The 24,980-nt window shown below is 29.4% G+C and overlaps 1 protein-coding gene across 4 annotated transcripts in view; it reads left to right on the top strand.

Moving 5' to 3' along the window:
* Nucleotides 1-24,980, top strand: part of LOC122712114 (echinoderm microtubule-associated protein-like 2) — a 36,166-nt gene that overhangs the window by 2,508 nt on the left and 8,678 nt on the right. Inside the window, exons 2-7 of one of the 4 annotated variants that reach the window (XM_043931486.1) lie at nt 9,221-9,325; nt 17,301-17,531; nt 18,795-18,951; nt 19,126-19,239; nt 20,169-20,297; nt 21,250-21,318. In XM_043931486.1, coding sequence (XP_043787421.1) covers nt 9,280-9,325; nt 17,301-17,531; nt 18,795-18,951; nt 19,126-19,239; nt 20,169-20,297; nt 21,250-21,318 — 746 coding nt within the window. In that variant the 5' untranslated portion in view covers nt 9,221-9,279. Of the gene's footprint in view, nt 1-9,220; nt 9,326-16,394; nt 16,802-17,300; nt 17,532-18,794; nt 18,952-19,125; nt 19,240-20,168; nt 20,298-21,249; nt 21,319-24,980 lie in introns of those variants that run through there. The other 3 variants (XM_043931483.1, XM_043931485.1, XM_043931487.1) reach the window with 3 other exon arrangements.

Raw genomic sequence — 24,980 nt, 5'->3', positions numbered from 1 at the left:
TTCTTAAGCAATAAAACAAATTAATAACGTGGATTATATGAATAATACGTATAAATATATCGGATTAACTGTTTTTAAGCGATAAAATAAGTTAATAACATGAATTATGTTATGCGAATAATATGTGTGTGTGTATATATATATATATATACATATACACAAGATAATACATATATATATATATCGATCTATTTGTTCGTTTTGCAGAGTTTTNTATATATATATATATATACATATACACAAGATAATACATATATATATATATCGATCTATTTGTTCGTTTTGCAGAGTTTTTATACTGTAACGAAGTTTTTAAAATGAACCGCTTCGTTACGAGATATCTTATAAGATACATTTATAATTGTTGTTGTCTATTAAATGGAATAAAGATAATTATTTTCACGAATAAAAGTTTTTTTTTTCATCTTTCGCATCTTTCTTTTTACAATATATGAAAAAATAACGAGAATTTTTGGTATTTCTTATTCGATAGGAAGAAAGAAAAAGAAAGAAAGATTAATTGCACAACGAATGGTCTATTTTCATTAATATGATTTCACCGAGGCTGCAAAACGTACAATAAGTAAACGTACGTACAGAAAGTAAGTAGAAGTTAAGGGCGAGAGTGTGGACGGCGAACCGTAAAGAAGATATCGCCGTGAGATTTTTCAATCGGCACCGTTATTGCGTCCTGCTTTTTTTTCGCGCTATCAACGCGCCACCGATGAGAGATCCACTCTTTACGTGTCACGACTCCGTGTAGTTAGACAATACCAAGAGAAATTACGGTGGTGAATGTCGTGAGAAACTCGGCACGCCGTTGGCCCATTGTCACAATTCAGACCTCGTAATTGGCAAAGCGGTACGCTTCGAATCTTGTTCTCTTTATTTTCCGCTAAATCTTCCTTCGTAGAAATTTCGTATCTCGTTTGTTCTTCGCCGAACGAAAGAAAGAAATAATTTTCTAAAAATTTATAAAATTTCCACTTTTTTCATATACGTTATTATATATATATATATATATATGAAATAAAATTTTGAAAGGAATTAAAAGATAACGCGCGAATTATTTTTCAAACAATTACAACGCTGATATTGTTCTCCTATCTTTGGTAAATGGAATATAATAATAAGGCACGGTGTGTTTTCGTGACGGGGAACACGTTGTTTGCGATTAGTTGCGATAAGTGTCAAGGTTGTTGGAATAGTGAATCGCAAGATGGTCGTTTAGCTCGTCCACGTATATAACGTGGAAAATTGTCATAATTTTGGAAGGATAATATCGGCATCAAGTTTATTGTTGAGAACCTTCACAGTTTAATCATAGCGATACGTAATAGAATTGCAAATTAAGTTTTTAAAGACATATTCTGCTTGGATATTGGACTTATTGATGACACATATGCTCGTTTAATAAAAGTATTCGAACATTCTTATTTTATGTACTATGATTTTAATTCTATTAAAAAAGAAAAATTATTCTTATAAGAAACTTAATATAGAATTATATTTGTTTTATATAATAAAACAAGATAAATAATAAATGATAAATTGAAAAATTTATTTTATTATGAAAAACGAAATAATGATAGAGAAAAAGCAAAATTGATATATATACGTATCCTTCGATCGAAATATTCGTGTGATTATATCGATAAAAGGAAAATGATGCGTTATTTGTTTTATTAAAAAAAAAAAAGAAAAGAAAAGTCCTGATTTAAAAATGATTTTAAAATATTGTTCTAAAATATAAATAAACCGAAAATCGTGTATTACGTGGTTAGAAAGTAGATAAGTTTCAACAGAGCTGGCGCATTAATTCTCTCGTCGACACGTGAATGCACAGCTTGCATAGTATTGCAGTTTACTGACCTTGGTGCACACGATCGCGTGTTCCTCGATAAACGAATCGGTAAATCGATGAATTTTAGGCAAACATTTGAAACGTTTGTCTCGAAAACAGCGAAGAAAACGTTTTAACGATCGGTCGAAATAGTTATAAATCAAAATACATATTGGAGAAGGTTTGTCTGCTAATTGTATGCTCGGTACATGCAAATGCATAGTTTGCATCGCGTTGCAGTTGAGTGACCTCCAAGTCCAGTATATGCATGTAGCAATGGCGGCAAAGTAGAAATCTGCTAACGCGAAATTCACTCGATTGGAATTTCAATTATTCTACGAAATTATATCAATGGCGATAATAACGTTTTATTTATATGCGGTATACGATATATTCTTGTTTCAAATAATTAATTAATATTAATCTTAAAAGAGAAGTTATTAGAGGATGAGAAGAATGCTGAAAAAATTGTAACGTTATAGCGGTTTTTGGATGATTATTCGGTTATTATATTCGATTCATAAAATAAAAATATAAAATAATTTGTTAATAACAAAAAAAGATATATTAGAAGATATTTAAAATTTGAAAAGTTACGTATCTTTTTATAATTTAAAATTATTATTTCCATCGTTCGTAGAAGAAGAAACGATTTGTCTCGCTTCGCTATGTTTCTATTCAATACGTTGCGTATACAAAACGCGTTTCTTGTTTATGGAGCTCTTAGTTGAACGCAATGTGGGATGATGCTATTATGCAAATTTCGGTACTATATCCTTCGTGCTAATGACACAGTAGCAAGAGACGGAGAATTAACGTTGAATAAAATTTATGCAAGTATAGTCGTCATCGATTTTCCAACTTCTAATCACGCGCCAACGTCGCGCGTTTCCCTCTACGCGTGTTGAATCTTAGACATACTGATAACGGTCTACGCGCATACCAAATCGATTTTTTGCATTGACGTCGATCCCACATACTGTTTTTAATTGTACATGTTTTTAATTGTATATCTCGAACGAGTAATTTTGATTCTTCAATTATAATAAATAATTTTAATTTTAATTCGCGAGGATATTTGGAATAAATTCTTTGCACCAACGTTTCTCAACCTTTTCAATTATATTTTAAAACTACGATAATTAGATTTACGATATACTATAATTTTTGATGAATTTGATTATTTGATTAGATGAAAAATTTGTTTATTTATAACAATATTTTGATGAGAAAAAGTTCTTTTAAATCTTATTGAGCATTTGTTGAGCATAAAAGCATAGAAAGATATCTTTTAAAGATCGATACTATTATTGTATCCGTGTACAAAAGCCCGTCATGAAAGTACTTGAGAAGAATACTTGAGAAAATGAGCTGCGTATTCCACTGAGAAGATGGGATAAGATCGCTTGAAATTAGACACGAAATGACATCAAGATTTACACAACTACTGTTTGGTCGTGCTTTTCTTGCACTTCCGTGCATTTTTGATCTTACGAAATTAATATTTACATTGAATCTTTCAACTTGAAACATTGTAATCTTTTTAACGTTGTGCATAACCGTAACTTATTATTTCGAGGATAAATTTAATCAAAAAAACATATTTTTTAACAGAAATGAGAAAAAATTGTAGACTTTATTCTTTGAATTGGTATTAGTATGAATTGAATTGGTATTGTATAAGTATATCCCCATGTATAATTTCATTAATTAAAGTTAAAACTTGTATTTAATATGTAAGATTAAAGCTAAATTTTTACAACTATTCTATTCCATTCGAATATTTTATCTATTCTTCGCTTAAATATTTGCTTAAAAATTTTCCGAGACTTCTTCAAGTAAATATTCTGTAATCTAAATTTCATAAAAAAAAATTATGTTGAAAAAGAATTTGAAAATTATTGAACATGGAAAATATTTGATTATTCGATTTGGGGGCGGAACCATTTAATATCAAAATTATATATTATTTTCAGATAACATAGTGTAATCTGCTTAAAGTTCAACAGATCTAGTTCTATAAATATTTGTTTCTATAAAGATTTATTTTTAGTACTCGCTCTGTGTTTTATTTTAAACTACTCTCAAGGTCTTTTTTTTTTTTTGAGAGCATGCGATATAATACGTGTTAAAGCGTTATTAATTATGATAATTTTAAACGATAGTCTATTAAATAATAAGAAATAATAAATATATATATTTTTTTTTAGAAACATGATCTTAATTATTATATTATTATATTATATTACTCACCTGTAAGGACCTTTATAATTATAAGAAATAAGAAATATTAGATTTAATTATCATATAATTGCGTAATTTCATTTATCATAATAATAAATAGGCAAATTTATCGTATTAATAAATAGGAAATATAATATAAAGGATATAATATATAGGAAATATCAAGCAAATATTAATGTTAAAATATTTTTTTTAGATCTTAAATATTTATTGAATTTTATTACTTAATTATAAAATAAAAATTTTTGAATATTATTTTGCTAAAATAATTAGAATTATCTAGAATCATCTTATAAATATTTAATCATGTGATTGTAGATATTTTATTGCATTTATATGTATAACTGTTTATATGCGCGTGGTATTAATATTTATAAATAAATTATTTTTTAGCTTTAAATGTTATTACAGTCTTTGTATGAAACATCGAATCGAATAATTGTAAATTTTTTTCAATATATTTTTTTCACTGAACAACGTATCGGATATAAATATGCCTATTCATTAAAATTATGTTTAGAAAAATTAAGTACACGAGCAAATGAAACACTTAGATCAGTTCTTAAATTATCTTGTAATTTTTCCACATTTAGAATAATCTGGTTTAAAAGTAAATGCGAAACCAGGAAGAAGGACGATGCCCATCTCATAATGTTCTAACGCAACTGCGTCTAGCGTTACATAAACTGTTCCAAATTAATTAAGATGCTTCATTAAGTCTAATGAATATACAGGCCGTGTGTTGCCGTAGCGAGAAACTTCTCCGAGAAAACTATGATTTTATCACGGGAAACATATTGCATATTCAAGTGAAATTTACCAGAAAACTAACTGATTTTCTGACTTTTACCGATCAAATAAAGAATGAAATTTAGAAAAAAAAATAACAATTATACCATTCGAGATTATTTCCACCAGGAATTTGTTTTGAGATTCAACAAAATTATTAAATTAAAATTATCAAATTATATCTTTAATTAATACTAGAATTATTAGTAAAAATATGCATATGCTGGTCTTCTATTATATTTAATTATATATTTAATTATATATTATTATTATATTTATCATTATGGGAATTATGGATTTGTACAAATATTGGTAATTTAAAACAATCAATTATTGTATGTATAATCAAATTTTAATTTATATATTTATATAATTATTATATTATTATATTATATTGCATTGTGAAATATTGTGCAGGTTATATGAAGCGTATCTCGTTCGACACGAATCAAGTATTTTTATCTTAGCCAAATTCGACACAGATATAATCTAATATTCATTTTCTTCCGCTCAAGTTTTATTTCTTGCCAAGCTTGCCAAACTTTCGACAATTTACATTTATCGCAATATGTATGGTACAAATTAAAGATTTTTCCCATCAACGAATGTGATCTTCAGCGAGTAATCAATTCTGGTAAAGGCAAGAATTATGTTTAACAAGATTGGCGAGTTTCATTCGAGTTCGAGCCACGTTCTATCAATGCGCAACGGGAATCATTCATATATCGTGACATCAATTTGCGTGAATGCAAATCCAGTTTATCATTAACATAATCTGATGTCCACCACAAGAGATTGTCATTCCTTCTTGTCTGGCTTACATAAGAAAGAAAGTAACGAGAAGTATGCATCGTGGGACAATCGAGAATAGATGACAAAGGGATGAAAGAATGTAATGGTGAATCATTTTCAATGATGTTACGATGTTATAAAAATATTACTACGATACAAAATGTTGATCCACATTCGTGGAATAAAAGCACGCGATACTCTACTCTTTCATGGATTTTTTGTCTTTCGTGTCATCTTTACATTTTCATTTCCATTATTTTGAAACCACAAACAAATTATTATGATATAATACTTCCCTTTGAATGAAATAATTTTATTGTAAAATATTTCGTCGACTTTAATCGCGAGATATTCGTATTAAATAAGACGAAACATTTTGTGTGAGATAGATCATGGTCAGATTCTTTCGGATAAGAAGTAGGTCAGGATGATTCAAACTTTATAGGATAGAAACGAGGTTTATAGAGGATGGATAGCGAATGAAATTTTCTCCGTTTTACTTATAACTTAATTCATAGTACGTAGTCGATACATTTTCAAAAACGATTTATTCGAAAAAGAAATTTTGTATAAAAAAATGTAATTTTTTATGTATCTTATTCTAAATAAATTAATAGAAATTAATTAATCTATAAAATTTAAAAGAATTTAAGAAATTTTCGTCAATGAGTCTACAAGGTTAAATTTATATAATATAATATATAATATATATAAATGCGAGAATATCCCTACTCAACTCACAAATAAGTGTTTGCGACACTAGCGCCACTAATATACCGGCCTTCCGATATTAATTCATTAAACACGATACCAAGAACAAGTTTCACAAAGCGGATTTATTTCACAAGCGTTACAGAAATTTTTGTCGAGCATGCTTCCCAGGAATACATCACCGATGGAACCATACACCGGTGAATCTTAACGCTGACTTGATATCGAGGTTGCTTACGAATGGCGAACCAATTATCCGCGTCGCGTTTAATACGTATATGCGTATATGGTAGAGAACGCGGGAAGAAAGAGAGAGAAATAGAGAGAGAGAGAGAGAAAGAAAGAAAGAAATATATCGTATCTGTTCACAAGACGGTATCGTAAAATAAGCTTCGTGGGGGCCAGCCTTATGCACCAATAAGGCAACATTCTGACCAGGTCAATGCTTACTGGTTTTGTATTTCAACTCGTTCCCGCGTCTCTCGCTATTTCAGCGATCACCGCTTCGGGCGAAATGATTATGTCTATACGTTAATATATATTTATGTATTATAGAAGGACTCTCTTGGGTATAGATCTCTTTCGATATATCCTGATTCACGATTCCTCTCCGATCATCTTTTCGAGAATATTATCCCTATCGTTTGCCACCTTTCGAAATGATCATTTCAATTCTTACTACAAATAGCGATGGGATCGAATTCGATATACGTATACAAATTTAAATAAAAAAAGATATAAAGGATTTATTTCATAATAAGATTCGAATATTATTAAAATAAAATAAAATATGTAAAATATTTGTGGGACATTTTTGAAAGATTGATTTCAATAAAAATATTCACTTTTTTGTTATGGTTATATAATTTTGATGTACGACTATATATATCAAATTTAATCATATATCGAAAATATAATTTTGTTTTAAAATCTTTTCTTTTTTAATTGTAATAAGAAAAAGTATGATTTGGTTGCATGAATTATTTTTTACATAAACATACACGTATTTAAAAAAAATGAATCGTATTGTAGGAAATTTAAAAATTTGTCAATAAATGATATTTTAGAAGGCACAATCGTATTAATAATTACAGGAATAAATTATTGTAATAAAAATTCTATAGTATTATATAGAATATTTTAAAATAATATTTTAATGATTTTAAAATTATAGTTTAAAAAGATTATTTAAATTAAATTTATCATAGTATATAATCATAATATATAAATTAGTCTCCATAAAATATAAAGGCGATTAACGAGATTGCAAAAATTATTAATTCTAAAATTTGAGAATAAATTGATTTGGATTCTTAATGTTTAATATTCTGATATATCTATTTAATCCAAGTCTAGATTATCCGATAGATTATTTAAATGACATGTCCCGATCTCCATTAAACCGGTTAATCAAGGTTGTATCGAATCGACAAGTGAAGAAAACTTAGGATGTTTGAACACGATTGATAATTGATTTTATTCATACTTAAAAAGGAATATATAAACTGATATTTGACTACTTTTTCTTCATTTTAAAAAAAAAATAGTATAATGTTATTCGAATAACTTTGATCAATTTATATCGAATGGAGCAAATTATTATTTTTAAATTTTGTAATTAAACGAAATATAAATAAATAATTTTTAAGATTTATAATTATACAATATAATATATTAAGTTTTACTTTCGAAATCTGATAATTTTTTAAATTCATAGCAAAAATTGTATAATTTTAACTTTTATATATATTCAATTAAATAAAATATTATAATAAATAATAATATTACAATAAATATAAAATAAAAAGTAAAAACAATTTTCTAATTCTGATGAATCGAATTGATAAAATATGTTTATTGCATCTGAATTCATAGTAAAACTTAATACATTTTCTTCTTTTTTTTTTCTTCTTTTTTTTTCCTTCTTTTTTTTATATAAAATATAAACGAAGATGCAACACGTCCTAGTTTCTAAAACAACATTAGCTATGTTCGCGATCACGTAGCGCCATTCGTTTTCATTGATCAAGGTTGCGGCGCGTTTTTATTCTTTTTTCCTGATTGAATGATAAAATTAAAGAATTAAACAACAAAGTAAAAGGAAAAAAATATTTAATTTTTTTTTATACATCGTATCATATTAAGCTATATTAAGAAGAAAAATAAAAAAATATATAATATAATATAATAATAAATAAAATGAATACGATATATCATCATATTATATAATGATTAATATATTAAGCACGAAAAAAATCGAATTAAACGCAGGGGCAAACGAAGCCGAAGATTTTTGTTGAAAACTACAATTATCAAATGAGAATAAACAATTTGTGGCAATTTGACGACCGATTTTCAAACCAAAGACATCATGACGAGCGAAATCGTGCGAATTATGACGCGGTTAACATCTTTGTATCTTTGTAATATTATTCTTTCTTTTTTTGCTTGATATTTTTATTATTTCGCGGTTTTATTATTCCGATATTTTGATATTCTATACGTCATAGACATATCAATTCAAAGTTATATTATATTATTACGTATTACAACATATTGTAGGATATATTGTATATTCTTATCAGATTGAAAATTATTATCAGAAATTCATTTACACATGCACATAATTCATATATGGAAGAATAATATCGGTAATTAATAAAAATAATAATTCTTTTTTCAAGATATTTATTGAACGAAGATATAATATTTTTTTTTAAATTTATGGAAAATAATTATCTATAATATCTTTTTCTTCTAGTAATTTAATTATTGCTTTTATTATTTTATTATATAAAAATTGCGATTCATAATAATAATTATATTTATTTCTTTTTCCAGACACGGAGTCCTCAACGAAGGAGCAACATCAGTATGAAAAGAAAAGTTCGGACACAACGATGCACGTAAACGGGCATACGACACACAACGCGAAACAAGAAATGAGTAAGTTCTTTTTTTTTTTATTACATATTTGTACATACATATATTCCTATTCATAAATATTAGAACATTTATTCGCCTGGTACATAATGATTGAGCGGAAATTATAAAAAAAAAGAAAGAATAATAAAAAATAAGTTTAAATATAATATTATTTCACCTAGTTGTGTAGTCATCTAGTAACTCGGTACGCTTCTATGAACAGAAATTACAGTTATGGCAATTTATCGTGGGCTAATTTTCTACCTTGATTTTATCAAAAAATGAAGAATCAAAGAAAAAAATATTATTTTTTCTTTTTGATTTACGATTACGATAAACATATAATCTGAATATTCATTATTCCATTGAACAGTGATAATTATATTGTTTAAAACTAAAACTATTGATTTCTAATATATATCTTCATAACTACATATCTATACATATATTAGACAAATAATGTATAATTAAATATACGTAATTATATTTTTATTTGAATAAATACATATTAATTGTTTTTAAAAAAAAACTTTACTACACTTTTTTAATTTTTAATTTTTTAATGTGCAAAAGCGAGACAATTTGAAATCAGTCAATTTGAATGTTAATAAAAAAACATGCAATGGTATTAATTGCAAATCAACATCGAAAATTAGAAAAATGAAGATAAAAGATAGAAGATATTATATATTTTTATTTCTTGAACGTGAAACTCGTAATTTCAATATGGTAAAGTAGATGTGGGGATCGTAATTTGACAATTGGAACAGTACTAGTACTAGAGAGACGCTTCGTCGCAAAGTCAGTCGAATGTGCGTCGTAAATGAGAAAAATAGACATTGTATGGTGGCCGATGTCACTTGTTATGTAAGTCATTCAAGGCTCGATGACGTTATGCGAAGGTGTGCCATCCTCATCCTGTTCTTTCGTTATTATTGATCCACTGTTTCGCTTATTTAGTCGAATAACGAATTCTTGGATAGAATTTTACGAAATTTGGTCAACATTTATTCATTTGAATATTCGAACGTTTCAATATCTGGTTGCATGAACACTTATCGCAATGATATTCATTTTCGATTATAAATTTTTAATTATTTAATGATTTTATTAATATATCGATACAATATATATCGTTAGATGTTATAAAACTTCCTAGTATTTAATTAACAAAAATCTAATTACGAAGAGAAGTACATAACAAAATATACATAAATAATTTTTGTTAAATATATTTTAAAAATATAAAAATATAAAATCCTCGAATTCAAGACCAGTTTTATAATATTTCGCAAAAATATGTAATATTTTGTACATAGAATGTTCGCTTAGCGACAAACGAGGATTCCGCTTGGTTCAATTTTATTTTCTAGACTGCATTCGCTGGAATAGTGCCGAAGGATGACATAACACGAGTAATTTTAATGGAACAACTCCCTCCGATATAGGACAAGATGATTTCAAAGAATAGTTAGGGTGTGTTCGATATCCAGGATGCGATTCGTTTGTTAGAGACGAATAGCATAAATCTAAAGAATAAATCGAACGCGTCTAATTTCATCTTCGGAAATATGTTCGATCGTGTAGGGGATCTTGATTTATGGAATAATTGTCATGTTGAAGGAAAGGGAAACTTAAAAACAATTATTATAAATGTGTAAAAATATCAGTAGTGAAAAATATTTTTTATCAAATTTATAATTGGTATTATGTTATAATATAAAAATTATAATCATATAAGTATTATTTATGGAATAATTATAAAAATCATTGTGTATGGTAATATGTTACAAATGATATGTTTTTATCATATGTTCTCTTTAAGAAAAGTGAAATGATAATTGCAATTGTGAAAATAATAGATAAAGAAATATAATAAAGACAAAAAAATTAAATAATTGACACGTACTAATGGAAGAAAATTAGTTCTATTTATCTATTGGGCTGTTAAAAAAAAAGAAATAAAAGTATTAAATTTATGAGCATAATATGCATTTTTAATCTAAATTCTCTGACGAAGTTTAGAGAAAAGTCACATTGAATGGATTTCATCGTAAGAACAATTTTTTCGAAAATAAAAAAGGAGAAAAATATTTTTAATATTATAATATAAGTTAAGATTTATTTGAAAAAAAATGGAGTATCATGCGAAAAAAATAAAAATAAAGCAAATCGGTGAAGGCAGAAAGAATAATCGGTATATGTATATGTACAGGATATATCGTGTGCTTATCGTGACCCCAGTCAATGGTTCGCGTAGCGTAGTCGAGTCATCTGGATCATCTGGAGTATCTAGAACGTATTGATCGCGGCTAAGCAGCTGTACTCTCGGGCTGGCAGTAACGTTGGGGCGGCCGTACGGAAAACACACGTGTTACATGGTCTCGCGATGAAAACGTCGGTGTCGTGAAAACTACTTTCGAGGGAAAGTGCAAAGCCCTTTCGCTTTGACCCGATCCAACACGATTCTTTCCACGTTCGGTGTGCGCGTGTCTTCGTTGAAACGCGATTTTTATTTTTTTTCCGGAATATCGAACGACTAGGGATATGCCACGTTATAAGTTTAGTCGGCGATTAATCACGATTAATCGTAAATAATCGAATACAAAATGAATCGTTTATATGCCGGCCGCGCGTTTTCTTTTCATATCGTGTACGCGGGGTGCAGATTTCTTCTCTAAGTTTTATTATTTGTTAAAGTGATACGATGATGTTACACGTGAGGGAAGAATTTTAGCGAAGATGAGGATCAGGATGAGGTGGAGAATATTTTTTTGAATTTTTAATCATCCTTATGTCGCATATATATATTATGATTAAAATTATTGCACAATAAAAATAGCGATATATATAAAATAATAATATAATAATAAAATGATAGTTGATCATAATAATAATAATAATAATAATAATAATAATATAATATGAATTTATATCGTAACAAACGATAATCCAATAAATATCGATAAAAAATTCGTGTCACTTGCGCGATATACAAAGATTAAACCATAACGTTTACAGGATTAAATGTTTCTCGTTCTTCTTTCTTCCTTTTTTGATACGATATTAAGATAACTCGTGTAAAGAAGTGTCAAATTTATGAATAGGAATAGGTTTGAAACGATATTTGATCGCGAATAATTTCATAGTTCAACAAGAATTTAGTTTACATTGTGGTTTCAAAGTGTCGATCTTAAATACCCATTTCGATGTTTGTGCAAATATTGGAAATGTTTGACAACAAATAATTTCTTGTTTTGGAAACAATGAGTGATTCTATTTGCGTTGTAATTATTTATCGTTTGTTCTATCGATCAATGATTTTCGAGTGATATGATGAGTTCGTTAGAAATTAAAATGTGTAAAATTTGGAAGAATTTTAACACGTGAAATATACGCTATAAAATATTTATCGTTAATGAAATTAATATAATAATTAATTTTTAATTAATAATTTTTTATTTAAAAATACATTTTATCGATATTGATCAATGTAATAAGTATTGCTTTTTTTCCTTTCTTCTATAATAATAATCTTTGAATATAAAATAAATTATACATTATCGAATAATATGTTTCGTTAAGAAAGTTTAATATTCACTAAATTTTACAACTGATTTAGCCATAATTATGACTTTTTCATCTCTATATTTTTACACAATAGCAAAAGTTGTATTTTTTTTCACTACTGATTAATTTATTGCTATTTCTTACCGATTATTGATTACAACGATTCAAAACAAATATTTTAAATCATATGTCTTAAAAAAAGAAAAAAAAGAAAAAAAGTTACAATTTTTTCTATATTTATTTTTGCAATAAAATCATATCGTATATGCATAAATATTTTTTTGAACGAGAAATATCAAATATAACTAAACTTTTAAATATTTAATGCAACTTACTATAGTCAGTTTGATATTTTTATTGTAACTCATTCGGTGTTTATCTTCGTAAAAAGAAGGAACGTTAAATGTTTTTTCATATCTTTGAAAGATACGTAGATTTATATAATGCCGATATTCCATTTATATGGCTGGTGACGAAAATATACGTTTCGTTAAGAAATTATTAATCTATCATAACGAGAATAATACTCATATGCTTTTCTTATATTAATTAAAATTAATCTAAATTATATCGAGGGCAAAATTTTTGTCTACGATAAATATTGTATAAATATTGCATAAGTAATTAATATGTATTAATAATTAATATATTTTGAGTGATATTACTAATAATTTAGCAATATTTTTTAGCGTTTTTAAAACTATTAATAATATTCTTGAAAAGTGAAGTGAAATTATTGAAAAAATTCGCGTGTTACGACACTTGCAATATTTTACATTTCTTTTAATGATAGAATAAAAAATATGAAAACCATATATAATAAAAATAATAATAAATAAATATCATAAATATCAAATAATTATTAATAATATTTTCTCAACTTAATTGAACTACATTATTATTACTCTTGAAACATTGAACGATATAATGTGGAAATAGTATTAAAATATTTGATATTGTTCGATATTATTAATAATTACGAGGAATCAAATTTTTCTGAGTTATTTTAAATATCATTTTTATGATAAATTATATAAAATTTGTATAGAAACAGATCTTATCGATTTGAAATTTTAGATTTTTTTTTTTTTTTTTTTCTATTATTTTTTGATCTTTCATTTTCTTTGAGTAGATTACGTAAATCCTACTATAAAGAACTAATCAATTCGAATGTATTTTTCCGTTTCTCTTCATATTTAGTTATCCATTATCAAAGATCGTCTTTGAAATCGTACAGTCATACATTCGATGCTTTAACAATTCACGTTTTCTAATTAAAAATAATCTATTATTTTTATATTTTTGCATTATAATATCTATTATCGTATTATAATATTACAATAATGATATATAAATATTTTATTTTATTACGTTATTGACAATTTAATGAAAAGATGTTATATTCATAACATAAAAAAAAGATTTTGTTATGAATCATTATAAATTATTGTAGAGAAAAGAAGAGAAGAGAAAGAGAGAGAGAGAAAGATCAAAAGTTTTATTGAAAATTTGTATTTAATAGAGACTATAACTTGAAAATTCAATTATTCAAATATTAAAGTAAAGTATTAAAAAAAAAAACATTCATACAAAAGATGGAATAATATATGAATTATAAATGAATTATTAAAGTTATATGTATATAACTTTATAAAGATATATATATAATAAAAGGAAAAAATATCTCGAGAAGTTAGCGTTACGAGCACAAAATGGTTGATGATGAGAATTGCGTGTACGAATTGTTTATCGCTATTCGTAACGGGTTTGCGCATGGGTTTCACTTTCAATGAATATTCGCGTTTCCAGAGACGATGTCAATCTCCTCCCCAACTTGAATTGCTCGATTCGCGTCGCGTTTGTTCCCTCTCTCAACTCACTTTCCGTCGCGTTAATTGCACCCCGTTAATTGGCAATAATTGATTCAAACTGTTGATTTTTAACATTCGATTCGCGATTATTATTATTATTATTATTATTATTATTCGATTCATGGCGTGTCACGCCGCGCAAATAATTTCAAAATCGCGTTTCACGGTTCGTTCGTCGATTGGCATCGGTTCGTGAAATTCTCGTAATGGGTAATAATCGAAATAAAAGAGTGTAACGTTGACCTCTGAATTCGAACGTAGCGATAACATCAATAATTTATCTAATCTATTTTAAAAGATTACGAAAACTTTTTTTCTATCGTATGTATAAATAAATGGGTAAATATGAAAACTATAATTATTAACATTATCTCAATAATCTTAATAATATCTTTTTTATCAAGGTAAATGGAACACTTTGCTGCTACCAATTTGTGTTCAAATTATGGGAAGTGGGTTATTAAATAATTGTACGTTACAAAATGATTTGCATATAATCGGACTAAATGTGTAGGTACGTTATAAATTCCGTGAGACGATTCCCTTATATATTCTTTCTTAATAATGTTATCACGAAAAAAACAAACATTATTTCTTAATGTATCCGTAACCATTTTTTCTTTCATCATTTCTTTCGAAATGTTAAACTCGGAAAATAAAAAATAATAAAAAATAATAGAAATTCGTAGTTGTAGTGTAATATCGAACATATAATAAGTAAGAGATCGAAAATAATATCGAAATATAACCGGATTTTATATTTTTTATTATATATACGTATAATATTATATAATACGTATAATAAATTAAGGTTTTTATCCAAATTTTATCTTATTAATTTTATATAAATATATTATTAACTAAATTAGTTTTTTTTTTTGAAATGCTAAAATCTCGTTTCAGCATTAATTAATTTTAAACGCGATTCTTTAAGATTTAAATTAATAAATTGATTTTAAGCCTCATTTGTTAATTTATTCGATTCAAGATTCTTCTTTCTCATATTTCAAGGTTGTATTTATTCGAAACAATTATTAATAATCATATTTGCAATTCATAAGAATGAATTATATTAATATTATTATAAATAATAAGATTTTCCTTTTATTTCTATGATGAGAAAATATTTACATATATATCTAAAATTTGTAGAAACATAAACATCGTTATCTAATATTAACAACTTATCATTTTCCGTGATTCTAATGAATATATATATATATTGCGAATGTATTATTTGACACGATCGTTACAATTATTTTCACGAACTAAATCTTTCTTGACGTGATTAATATTCGATATAATTTTGAATGATGACTATTTATTTTTTTCTATATTTTCAATTTTTTTTATTTATAATCTTATTATTAATTTTATTTCATATCATATAATTATATGCAAAAACAAAGAAGCTCGGATTTTGAGCTAATCGAGTTCGCCTCGATGCACGACAATATTGAAAGTAATCGTTTAAGTAGAAATTTATCTTTTTTTCTAAAAGAATCAAATATTATTATCTCGAAGATCTATTTATGAGAAAAAAAAATTATAACTTGAAATGAAAATAATTGAAATCGAAGTCACGATATAAATGTGATTCATCTCGTATACTGAATTGCTCGATCAGGAGATAAACGATGGATCGATCAATCGAAATATATGAAACGGTGGGACGAGATAAAGGTTGTGAAAAGATCAATTGGTTCAATACATAATGAATTCATAAAAGACTGTTGGAAATATGAAAAAAAAAACTAATATCCATCATTGGGAAAATGATTAAAATCATTTAATTAATTTTTCGTCTATGATAATCGACGATGTGTTAATTAATTGTTTATCCGTCCGATGAAGCACTGGTGTGGTTGTTTCGCGTTTCGAAAGAAAAGTGACTCGGTGGAGAGGACGTGTACGCGAGACAGCACATTGGCTCTGTTTGCGCTTGTTAATCAGTTCAATTGAATAACGTATTAATACGTCGGGGTCACCGTAAGGTTAATCGCAATGTCCACGCCGGACACGATGGACACCATCGATGAAGCGGAGCAGGCGTGGCGTGAGTATTATACAGAACGACAAAATTTACAACGTTTTATTATTTATTATTTATTCATTATTTTTCGTCCATCAAGTTGTACACGATGTTTCATTGAAAAAATAATTATATACTCGATGTTTAATTACAAATTATAAACCAATATAATATACATGAAAACGAAAAAGCAGAGATCATTCAATAGATCATTTTTTAATAAATCATTTAATAATATCTGTGTCAATTTTCTGTGTTGATTATAATATTTTTTACAAATGAAAATAACAGCTATTTATTTTCCTATGGACATTGATTAAATCGCAAGATATCGAAGCGAAAATTTTAAAACAATCACGATTAGCTGTTATGGCAAAGAATTGCAGAAAGCTGATAAAGCTGAGAAAATAAACTGGTAAACTTTGTAGATTGACGAAATATATTTATGTAAGGTAAAAAATTGTATAAAATTGGCGAAGCGATAACGATGCTCGATCCGATGAACGAGAATTCCCTTTTACAGACGAGATGTTGGAGTGCGAGACCGGATCCCTGTTGGGCCGAGTCGCGGATCTCGAGAGGCAATCCTTGGCGCAAAGGGACGAGATAGTTTGTCTTCGCGCTACTCTCGCAGACGCGTTAAGGCGGATCGCACTGTTGGAAGGACGCGAAAAAAGGGAGGATGAGAGGAACGAGAGGAGAAACGAGAGGATGGTGTCCTCGCCCTTAAGGAACGGACACGTATCGCTTAGGAGTAAGTACAAGCCGGAATCACGATCCTTGCCGATTATTTTGCATGCCTAAAATCGCGGATTGCTAACGTGTTCAACTTGCCTTTTATCGAAGGTGTGACAACGTATTTTTATTACAATGTTTTACAATATTTTCAAAATTAGAGAAGCTAGGAAAGAAAATCTTGACAGAAAAGATGAACGACAAGTTTCAGAAAATATATAATAATTGTGTTGTAATTGTCGTGCTAAAGCTTGGAGGATAAAAAGTGAACACTCGTTAGATTATAGTGGAATAGATAAAATTTCCTTTGATCGATATCTTCTGCTTTGCTTTATAAATGATATCTGTTCGTGACCCGTATTTGAAATAACGAAAACTCGAGGCGTGGCAAATCGTGCAAAGTTGAATACGTCAATCAAACGGAATAATTAGTATTTGATCTTTTATTACTTTCGCGTGGAACAGGGTTCAGCCATTATTGATTCTCGATACGACGCGACGAAACAAAAGTAGAAAAACCAATAAAGATGAACGCATTATCGTCCAGAACGTGTATAGAATTATCGTAATGAAATATTTGAATCGTATAAATATTAAATATCGGATAAACTTTAGAAATAATGGAAGGAAAAATTAAATTACTTCTTTGTAAGAAAATAATGGAAATTGTTTGAGATCGATCTTCGTCAGTTTGGTTGCGGTAATTACGAAGCGTGAAGCAGAAAAAAAACGATATTATAAATTTTCAAGACGAGAATAAATTTGGACGGGAATCGTTACAAAAGCTATGGTGGCATGTCGCGAATCACAAATAGGCGGAGAAGCCTGACGAGGCTGAGCCCATTTGAAACAAAGTTCATCGGGTTTACCTGTTAACACGCCACACTGCTTAGGGTCACGTTCCGTTTCGTTTCGTTCGCGATTCACGAGGCAATTTCATCGGGCAATTGCAGTTCTATCTATTCCGAGATACTATTCCAGTTCCTGCCAACCAGAACGTACACTTTTGAAACGAACGTTTATAACATCGGTATCTAAAAAGGTTTGAAACGATATCGCGCATAGTTCACGGATAGTTCGGTTTATTTCAATGATAATATATCGATGAAAAATGCACGAACCGGTCTTAACCGTACAAATCTTACTCGATCTTTCTTCTTTCTCACTTTTTAAACGTCTTAAGAGCTTAGAGTTATATATAAATAATTAGAACGAGATATGTGATATTAAAAATACGGTTATGCGACAAATATTAATCTTATTAAAATTGTATTGTTATTAGGTAATCAAAATTCAACACCAGCGAAAGACGTACGTTTACGTCAAACTGGTTGCTTGAGAAATTCATCATCCTCCGGATCTTCTCAAGACGTTCGAGATTCGATTTCCAGTCCACGGAGGCCAGTCAGTTACACTCATTCCTCTCAACTTCCTCAAAGGTATATCGTTTTTTTTCTCTACCAATGATCGCGTTTTTTCGAATTAATTTATTTTTAATATATTTATAATGTATATTGCCATTATCGAAATTGGTTATAATCGTTGGTTATGACCATTTTTTTCTCTATCTTTTTCATTCAAAAAAAAAAAATTAACGATTAATTAACTTTCAGAAGGTCAGTTCATTATCAATCGACGGGTTCTTTACATTCGGACAGTCCCAGTAGTAGTAGTGTTTCCCCGGTGCCATCGCCAAGTCCTAGAGCCACACCACTGCCAGTAGCCAGGTACTCGAATTAAATTAATTCACTTACTATATTTTTCCTCCTTTTTTAACAACAAATCGAGTAAAATAAATAGTTTTTCTTTTACATAGAGAGTAGATAAATGCCATGGAAAATGATACTTTTTCTATTATAAGGAAGAAGGAATAAATTGAAAATATTCTTTCATGAGATTGAAACTTAAATGTATCATTTTTCTTTTTTAGATATGCATGCTAACGAATATAATATAATTAACGCGTCTGTACTTAGAATTCGTAATTTTCGCTTGTGCTCGTGCTCGTGTGTTTGTAATTGAATTATGATCAATTTTGTACTTTAGATATAATACGAATTGAGAAATCTTATTCTCTTCTAGTATTATATATTTGGTCATAGTAAAATCTACATAGTTACTCGTTATACTATTGCATCGTGTTATTTCTTAATAATTTATATTTACAGCATGAGAATTAAAAAAGGAATTAGTACACGAGGAATAAAATTTTATACGTTGACGTTAATTAACGAAATTTCTATTTGAATTATTAACTAGCGTAAAACAATTGTTGTTAAAAAGTAAGAATAAAAAATTTTAACATATTTTGATTTGATAGTTCGAATTATATTTTAAAAATCTATCTAGGAATTTTCAATTAATTTGTACGAATAAATTTTATTCCGTTAAAAGAAATAAATTCAAAGTAGTATATTTGAATAGATTAATAGAAAATGATGTGTAATAGAAAATGATGGAATCATATGACATCTTTATCGTATCGTGAAAACGCGAATTTCGCGTGAAGATTGTAAAATGTCACGTGCGATGGCACGGGGAGGGAGGAAAAATGTCGTTTAACGCGACAAATCGAATCCCGTGGACGATCCGCGACAGATCCGCAACCGAAGGTAATTGCGTTTTCCCGTCACGCATTAATCCTGTTATTCGATAGATCACCGACAGCAAGATCAAACGGGCCACCCCAAAGCAGCTTAAGAAGGGCGAAACGGTGGTCGTCCACAGGGGATTTTACGCATTCCCCGCAAAATCAGGGAAGCAATTCGCAACTCGTGGGTGGCAGGTAAGCGATATTAACGAGCGAATGCACATTTGCCTGCTTTCCTCTTATTTACGGAGGACTCGACTCGATTTTAACCCTCATCCGAGCGCACCTTTCTTTTTTCGCTTCTTTGAACGTTTTACTATTACCTTATGTGACGGTCGTACGCGTTTTTCTTTTTTTTTCTTTTTTATATATATATCCTTCGATGAATGAAAGCGAATAAAAATAGGAAACACCTTCTCATCAAGTTCGTGAAATTATTAGAGTGCAATGTTCTTTGAAAGCGAGTTGAAATCGGTCACGGTGACCGATTATTAGAGTCTTGGAGAGACTTTGTTTCTTTTTTGCTTTTAAAACTAACGATTTGTTCCCAATCTTGCAGCTATGAAAGTTTAGTTTTTTTTAATTTCAATGATAAAAATATATCGATCGAAAAGGAATCCTTACTTATAAACTTATAAACGAATAAAGACACGTAGTATTTATACACGGATATTCTCGAAAGTTTTGCTTCTGGATGGATGGAAATTCATTATTATTTAAATTAATAATTTTGACGGTAAGGTTGGCGCGAAAGAGGAGCGTCTAGCGAGCAACATTGACGGAGCAACGGACTATCGATTATGTCTCGCGACGTGAATTCGCTTCACAGCTCATTAATCGTGGAAAGCGTATAACCATCTCCCGTTTGTTTTCCATTCGTCCGAGCTTCCCTTTGGTGGTAACTGAATCGAGAGAATCGGTTACCGGAAGTGGATAATTCTTCTCATCGCATTGCGGGCGAGAAAGCGCAAATGGTCCATGGGGAAAAAAAGGAAAAAAAAAAGCACGTACGGCTCGTCACTTTGTTTATTTCATCCTTTTTTACGTGTTTTTTATTCGTTTATTTATTTATTTATCACTTTTTCTCTAACTCCTCTCACTCCGTTCGGCACCGCATGGTTTTCGTTTGCATTTTCGTTCATTATAGATTGTCAGCCTCCACCAAGTCTTTGTTCAACCTCTTCAAGCCCCCGGCGCTGAACAACGTGAAACATGGGTAAATAAAAATACATTCTTCGCATTTTATCCGATTTACGTCGAGAATTTTTAACCTTTTCGCGAATGCGATGTATGCATATCTTTTTGTCAAATTTTTAACAATTTGTTAAATATAAGTATAGATATAAATTAATCAGATATTGTCTAATCTTAGGAGAATTTATGAGACGATAGTATTAATAGCAGTAATACCAGTCTGAGTTTTACGTATAGAGAAATCTAAATCTTTTTTTATTTATAACGGAAATAAAAATTGAAAATCGAAGATTAAAAAAAACATACACATCCAGCCAATTGTGAAAAGGTTAAGAGAAACGAATACGACACGTGCGTCGGCTGTGATCGTGTCGGCCACGTGCACGTTACACGTGTACAATTGCCTTATAAGATACATCTTTTTAAACTTCTTTCAGGTGAGTGATAACAAGTACGAATAGTTTTTCGTTCGTTTGTTCGTTCGTTTATTCGTTTGTTCTCTCTAATCTTTTGTAGATTAAAAAAAAAGAAAAACCAATTTATCGATCGCGTGCAAATTAATGATTATGTAAAATAAAAAGGATCTTGTAACTGTCATCGCGTAAACTCGAATCATTTCTAGCACGAGTATTACAACTTTTCTTTTGGTCAAACGATAATACTTTGAGACTCGTTTTGTTAAACATTAAAAAAAAAATATTAGATTGCAACGTGTCGATTGTCACATCTACGAACGCGCATCCAAATCGATCCAAATAGCGAACGAGATACTGGCGTACTTCGTAGTAGTTATAACGTAAGTTATAAAGCTTACGTTACTACGATAGAACTCGTATAGCATGCCGTTAATTACTACGATAAAACTTGCGACCTCGAACGTTTGGATAGGAGAGAGATTTCCTAGTGATGAGCCCACCTTCGTCAAATGGAATCGGGGTAAAAAGCGTGAATTATACATTATGCATTCGCTCGAGAACCGTGAATGGATGTATCCTAATTAAAAAAATTCTAATTTTAAATGGTACACGCCTAGTTGGAACGTATTAACCCGAGCATAGCTTTCTTTTTCGCTCGTGAAAGGAAAACCTTGTTTGGAACGCGGCTCACCTTCCTATCTCTCCTCGATCAGCCTTCCGTAACCTACTTACGATCTTTCGAGTAACGTTTTCGAACTTTTACTATCCTTTTTTCTTTCCTCCTTTTTTTTTTAATTATTATTAACATATTGATTAATTCATTAGACTGTGGATTTTTTTTTACGCTCAAAACAAATATTCTATATTTCAACGAATGTATATAAAGAAATATATGCGCATAATGTTTATTACACGTATGCACGAGAATTCGCAGTCTAACGGGTACTTTTTGCTCGAAACTGTCTCTTGATTTTCTGTTCTTCGAATGAGCAAGTGTTTATAACGATCTATGTATTGCATATTAAATAGCATGTTTTTCCGTGTTGTTATCTTTTTTATACGGTAACGATAACGATATATCGTGGACATCTCGTACAAAATTTCGAAAATTTTTCGAAATTTCGTATTTAATTCACGATTAAAACAAGTCGATAATTTACTTTTAATAATGGAAAAGGAAAGGTAAAGTTAAAAGTTTGAACGGATAAATCTAAGAAGGGAAAGTTATGTAGCAAAAGTGATTTTTAATTAACTAAACGAAATTATTATTACGAGATATAACGACAATGAATTTTATTCGAAATGACAGTACTTTGGAAATAATATGGAAATTTAATTATCATATAACGGTGCTACGTTCTTTTAATCGTAAGTGCAAACAAACTTTAAAATATGTTTGCTTAAAAATATTTGCAAGAAGATTTCGCAGTCGAATCAATCGTAATTTCTACAGGGGTTAAAGATCGACGACATAATCATAAATTCCGTTAAATGGCAGAGGAACGAAGAGACAAGCGCAAACCGGTATTCGGTATATAACAGCGAATCCATGCGTTAAAGTCACCAGTGTACCAAATGAACGAAGGATAATCTACGAAAAAAAGCGCACAAAAAAGGGGGTGTAGAAGAAAGAGGATACGTTTTCATTCGACGAATAATTCGCTACGATAATTGAGAAAATGTTATAAAACGAGTAAAAATTATTCATTGTATTAAAAATAATCCAAAAGGCGAATAATTGTGAATCTGTATTCATCCTATATTAAGTCTTAATCGTCAAATCAATCTCGATACGTAATCTCGATCTTTTCCCGCAAACTTGAATCATTGGCAAAATAAGTATGCGATAAATATTCGAGGATAATTCTCTTCGAGCACTTTCTAAGAAAGGTTCCAAGGCGACAGGTATGAAAGTCACGTGAATAACAACGGTCGTTCATCGCACAAAAGAGCTATGCCATTGCATTCCCGAAGAAAGTGAATCGCGATTTCTGTCGTTATACAACCGTGAATTCCCAGTTTCCTGGTACAAGCTGTTTACCAGCGGATCTTATAGACAGTCGGTAAAAAAATTGGCGAACAAGCAAAGTTCCTCTTCACGCTTTACCGATTCATTTTCATCGTATCCGTTTTCGCTTGGTATTTAAATACGCTTCGATACTCCTTAACTTCTTGGTTATAAATTTTACTTGCACGCAAAGAGTTGGATTATGTAATTTTTTATGGCATGGTAGTGTCCTTTTTATTATTATTATTTGTGTCCTTTTAGTTGTAAAATTTGATGTAAAATAGATAAAAATTTGATGTAATAAAAATTGTAAATTTTATTCGATTTAAAAAATTTATCATCGAGAGCGAATAATATTTTAATTTGTACAAATATTCGCGTTATACGTTATACGTATATTTTACTTTTACTACATACATATTTTACTACATATTTAAATTTTTATTACATAAATAAAAATTTTCAGATACAGATAACGCACAAATACTTTCGCGATTGACTGTACATATATCGCTTGGATGAAATGTTCGCTCCAGCCGGCATTCATTCAACATCCGAGTAATTCACGGTCGCCATTAACGCAAAAACGTATCCTAAATCGAGAGAAGAAATAAAACGGTCTACCGTTTTTCTTTTCACGGAATGGGCAATTTCGGGTTTTTTCAAGCGAGTCGTAAATCGCGTCTCGAACGGCAGACAGTCCTTGATCGTAATCGCGGATGAGGAGAGTTGGGACGGGGAAGCGGAAAGGAAGGCAAGAATGACGTAACGTGGTAACGCGCAAAACTATGCCTGGTCGGGTAATAAAAGCGAACGCGCGCAACGAGTGACTCATTCTTTCGCGGTTTCGAGAGTAGATCGTCACGGAAAGTTCTGCAATCTATCAATCGGTTTGCCATTTAAACACGGTAGGTGTAACATCATTCTCCAAAGTAAAATAAATCGATAAGACGATAATTCAGCCTTGATCTGATAATTAAAGATAGATAAAGTGATCGTTGCGTGGTAAATGACGGGAAACTTGCAAGTGACGGGTAAAAGATGAAAGTAGTAGTTGATCAATGGTAGTGTTTTTATAGAGAAAACGTGATTTCCAATTTGTTATTTACAACTCGTAAGAAAATCGCCTTTTAACTCAATATTCCACGAAGTAATCATTCGATGGAGATTAAGTTTCAAAATTTTTCTTGAATGTGTTAAGAATTGAAGATGAGAAACGCGTAAATTTCGCTCGATAGAAAGATCGGTTTTTGAAGAAGG

Source organism: Apis laboriosa, unplaced genomic scaffold (assembly GCF_014066325.1).
Source record: "Apis laboriosa isolate Shangri-la unplaced genomic scaffold, ASM1406632v1 scaffold19_cov150, whole genome shotgun sequence".
Taxonomy (NCBI): Eukaryota; Metazoa; Arthropoda; class Insecta; order Hymenoptera; family Apidae; genus Apis; species Apis laboriosa.
Note: the sequence above shows the minus strand (reverse complement) of the source record. Positions and strands in the feature narration are given on the sequence as shown.